This window comes from Streptopelia decaocto (assembly GCF_964273445.1).
Source record: "Streptopelia decaocto genome assembly, chromosome: 3".
NCBI classification, from domain to species: Eukaryota; Metazoa; Chordata; class Aves; order Columbiformes; family Columbidae; genus Streptopelia; species Streptopelia decaocto.
Window position 1 is genome coordinate 59,630,593 of NC_138656.1, and position 4,310 is coordinate 59,634,902.

General features: G+C 47.7%; 1 protein-coding gene across 2 annotated transcripts; it reads left to right on the forward strand.

Moving 5' to 3' along the window:
- Positions 1-458: 458 nt before the first annotated feature.
- CITED2 (Cbp/p300 interacting transactivator with Glu/Asp rich carboxy-terminal domain 2) lies at positions 459-2,875 on the forward strand. Of its 2 annotated transcripts, none has more exons than XM_082048169.1 (2): positions 459-633; positions 1,261-2,875. In XM_082048169.1, exon 2 carries the CDS (start codon positions 1,268-1,270, stop codon positions 1,988-1,990), a length of 723 nt encoding a protein of 240 aa, XP_081904295.1. In that variant the 5' UTR covers positions 459-633; positions 1,261-1,267; the 3' UTR covers positions 1,991-2,875. The 2 variants fall into 2 exon arrangements, with proteins under 2 accessions (XP_081904295.1, XP_081904296.1); XM_082048170.1 differs by having other exon boundaries at positions 459-629.
- The last annotated feature ends 1,435 nt before the right edge of the window (positions 2,876-4,310 follow it).

Below are 4,310 nucleotides of genomic sequence, written 5' to 3' on the forward strand. Positions count from 1 at the left end.
GAGCCGAGCCGGCCGAGGCCGGGGCCGTGGGTAGCGAACGGCGCCCTCCTCCGCGGCCGCGCCGGAGGAAGGCCGGTGAGCGGCAGCGCGGGGCGCCGCTCTCTGCCGCCCCTCCGCCAAGCTCCGCTTTGTTCCCGCGGCAGGCGCGGAGCGCGGCGCAAGGGACGAGGGACACACGTGTCGCCCAGCCGTGAGGAGCGGGGTGCTTGGATGCCTGCCAGACTCGTTTGGCCCCTTCACGCGTGTCCCCCTGCGCGCGTGTGCCCTGTGCGTGCGCGTGTGTGTGCGCGCTGGGTGCTGTGGGTTTTTTTCTCTCTCTCTCTCTTTTTTTTTTTTTTTTTTCCCCTCGCTTGCTCCAGGTTTTACTTCTGGTTGCCTGTAAGGGTTTTGCTCCTCCCTTCTGAAATCCTATATTAGCTGTGGCCAAAGCTGGGTAAGAAACACAGCTCATTGTTGGCAAGTGCCGATGAGCCTCGCAGAGGAGTGAAAAACAGCTCTGGGGCTGCGGCAGCGATCACAGCACCGTCACGTAAGCGCCGAGGAGAGAGCCGGGGAAGCCCTCTCTATGCTGGGTGACTTTTACTGACTGATTTCACCGCCACCTTTGAAGCAAAAGAAGAAAGAAGCCGGTAGGTGAGTGCGGCGGTTCTTGTGGCTGGTGCCGGGTGTCCCTTTTGTGTGCAACAGGAAAAAATGTGACTGTTTAAACACGCGAGGAAAGGTATTTCTCAGCTGCCTGGCTTTGCCTCCGTATCTGTGCATTACTGTATTTTTACCAAAATTCGGACTTCAGTCCGAAAGTTGCTTGACAGCAGCTAGGTGGGACTTGCCGATTCTTTGCTTGTTCCCCGCAAGTTAGCGAGTGTGCCGTGGAAATCCGCTGCCTTCCCTGGCGAAGCCGGGGGGCTCGGGCGCGTTTTGAACGTGCGGGGAGGAGGCGGCTGTTGCCGTATGCAACCCTTTCCGCTGATAGGTATGCACAAGTTGGAGTGGGAAGGCGTGTTGCTTCCCGGATTAGCGGAGGGACTGGGATTTTCGTACCGCAGGCTCCCCTTTTATTTTTTCCTTTGTACTCGGTAGGATATTTCTTTTTTTTTTTTTTTTTTTTTTTTTTTTTTCTCGCTTCCCCAGTGGAAGAGAGGACGGCGGGATCAGCCAGGTCGTTTCTCCCAGGGCCGGGTAGATGCAGCCGGTCCGGGCGAGGGCTGCTGGATGTCCGAGGGTGTATTTTCCTAATGTATTGGCACGCTGACTTTCCAGGTGGGCAATGGCAGACCACATGATGGCCATGAACCACGGGCGATTCCCCGACGGATCCGGCGGGCTTCACCACCACCCCGCGCATCGGATGGGCATGGGGCAGTTTCCCACCCCCCATCACCACCACCAGCAGCAGCAGCCGCCGCAGCAGCACGCCTTCAGCGCCCTCATGGGCGACCATATACATTACGGAGCTGGGAATATGAACGCGAGCAGCGGGGTGAGGCACGCCATGGGGCCGGGCAGCGTGAGCGGAGGGCACCCGGCCGGCAGCATGCCGCCCCCCGCCCGCTTCAGCGGCTCCCAGTTCATGGCGCCCCCCGTCGCCAGCCCGGGAGGGCAGCTGAGCGCCAGCATGCAGCTCCAGAAGCTGAACAACCAGTACTTCAGCCACCACCCTTACCCCCACAGCCACTACATGCCGGACTTGCACCCCGGCAGCCACCAGCTCAACGGCAGCAGCCAGCAGCAGCATTTCAGGGACTGCAACCCCAAGCACGGCGGCGGTGGCAGCGGCTTGCCGCCCGCCGTCCCCCACGTCCCCGCGGCAATGCTGCCGCCCAATGTCATAGACACTGACTTCATCGACGAGGAGGTCCTCATGTCCTTAGTCATCGAAATGGGGTTGGATCGCATCAAGGAGCTTCCCGAGCTGTGGTTGGGACAGAACGAGTTTGACTTCATGACAGACTTCGTTTGCAAACAGCAGCCCAGCAGGGTAAGCTGCTGATTCATTTAAAACAAACAAAGGACTTTCTATCGGTGCGAATGAAAACATTCCCCTAGACACGGTGTCTCACTTTTCAGGGCTTGAAAAGGTGAGAATCTGGAAAGCAGAGTCAACTATGCGCTTGTATATTTTTTTTTTTCTTAAATCGCTGCCACTTTTTTTGTAGCTTTGACATTCATGTCCCCTCCCGTAGTAATAATTTCTAGCGAACTCTGCCTTTTTTTGTTGGTCGCCCCCCTCCCCTCCTCTTTTAATTTCCTCGCAGTAACGTGCCCATAATTCCCACAGTGCTGAACTGTTAGATATTAATCTTGGCAAATTGCTTAATCTTGTGGATTTTGTAAACGATTATTTCCAATTACTTGAACTGCATTCAAATTCTGAGTGAACAGGGGAAAAAATTGCATTAGTTGGTTGCATGAACTTTGAAGGGCAGATCCTACTGCACAAATGCTGCCATCTTGCTTAATTTTTAACTATGCATTGCAGTGCAGACTAATTTTTTTTTTTTTTTTTGAATACGCTTAAACTGGAAGCTTAACAGATGTGGGCCAAACCTTTCCAGATCACGAAAAGTAATACTGTTACTTAAAAGTCTGCTACCCATTCCCCCTCCCCCATATGTACAGACAATAATATGGTGTGGATGGAATGTTGACTAGTGGCAACCATTTCACAGATTTTTTTTTTTAATTATTATTTTGTTTCTGTCTTCAGCATTTTGACACTGTGCTAATATAGTTTATTCAGTACATGAAAATATACTACTGTGTTGAAAGCTTTTCAGGAAATTTTGACAGTATTTTTGTACAAAACATTTTTTTGAGAAAATATTGTTAATTTATTCTATTTTAATTTGCCAATGTCAATAAAAAGTTAAGAAATGCTTTAGTTTTTCTAGAAGTCATTTACCAGTATTTTTCTTCAAAACAATTCCCCACTGTCCCTGGTAAGTAGAACATCTATCTGTACAACCGTGTTGGTGTGCAAAAAGACATTCCAAAATAGAAAGTACACTACACCCATATATATGTCATGGTGAACTCGGTAGGTGAGCGGGATTTGAACATAATTACAGCATAAAGCCTCATACATAACATTGTAATATGCCTGTCAGTGTGGTTTTATGAAAAATAAAGTTGCCAAGGCGCAACTTTTTTGTGACTTGCCAACATACTTGCTTTAAATGTAGTTGTCCAGAGTTATGATGCATAAAGTATTTATTATATTTATCTATTAAACTTGTAATTTTATACATCTTCTTTCATTTATATAGTAGACTTTGTTTTTTGTATATTTATTATCTCACCTGAAAGAGCTGTGTAAATGACCAAGCGCTTAACATGCAAGTACTTGGAACTTGGGGAGGGTGGTGGGTCTGGTCCGCCCCTCTCACCTCACATGGTTAACACGGGAAATTGCTGCATCAATCCAGATCTGCCTTCACCAGAACCGTGTTTCATTTCCAGTGCCTTAGAAGAAGGGGCATGTATCCCAAAAATACTCCACCATGGTACATCTCTTACCTCTCTCTCCCAGAAATTGCCACCAACTAAAGACGCTGAGACAAATCCATACAGGTCTACTTTAATATTTGGTGGAAAAATGCCCATTATTACAAGGCAATTGACATCTCTCTCCTTTAGTGCCAACTGTTGCAGCCTTCTGCCCCCACTCAGCCTTTGGCAAAGTTCCCATCTAAGTTATTACTTGGGTGAGGACTGCCGGATCAGGACCCTAATAATACATGTAATCCCATTTAGCCGCGCTTCCCAAGTTAAATACAGGAGCGACACCACCATGCTTTTTGCCTACTTTTCCAGCCTCATCTGAATTTATTAGGAAGAAAAACAGTATGGTGGATGTAGTTAAATTTTAAACCTGGGCACATAAATGGACGAAGATATCACCACACAATGGAAGTGTAAATAACAGTGTTTTCCATCAAGCTGGGAAATTAAACTGATTACTATTGCTAAAATTGCCCCAGGTGGTGAGAAAAGTGATACTTGGCCTTCTTTGTATTACAGATGTGAGGCAGCTAATATGTTTTATGAATATTAAAAAAAAAATGCTTGTATTAAAGTATTAGCAAAACTAGAAAAAGGAAGTGTACACTTCTGGGAAAACCCAATGATAAAGTGCTCTCTGCAGGCGATAACAGCCTGGTCTTAGACAACTCACAGCACCCAAGAATTTAAAAAAAACTACTGTTTGGTTTCAGCAAGTGTTTGCTAATGTTTTGTGACAGTAAATTTAACATCAAGTGGCAGTGAATCATAACTTATCAACTCACCAATAATGTAAAAGGGTGTTTAGG

Coding starts and splice junctions, on each gene's coding strand:
- CITED2 (XM_082048169.1), top strand. CDS start 1,268: ATGGCAGACCACATGATGGCCATGAACCACGGGCGATTCCCCGACGGA.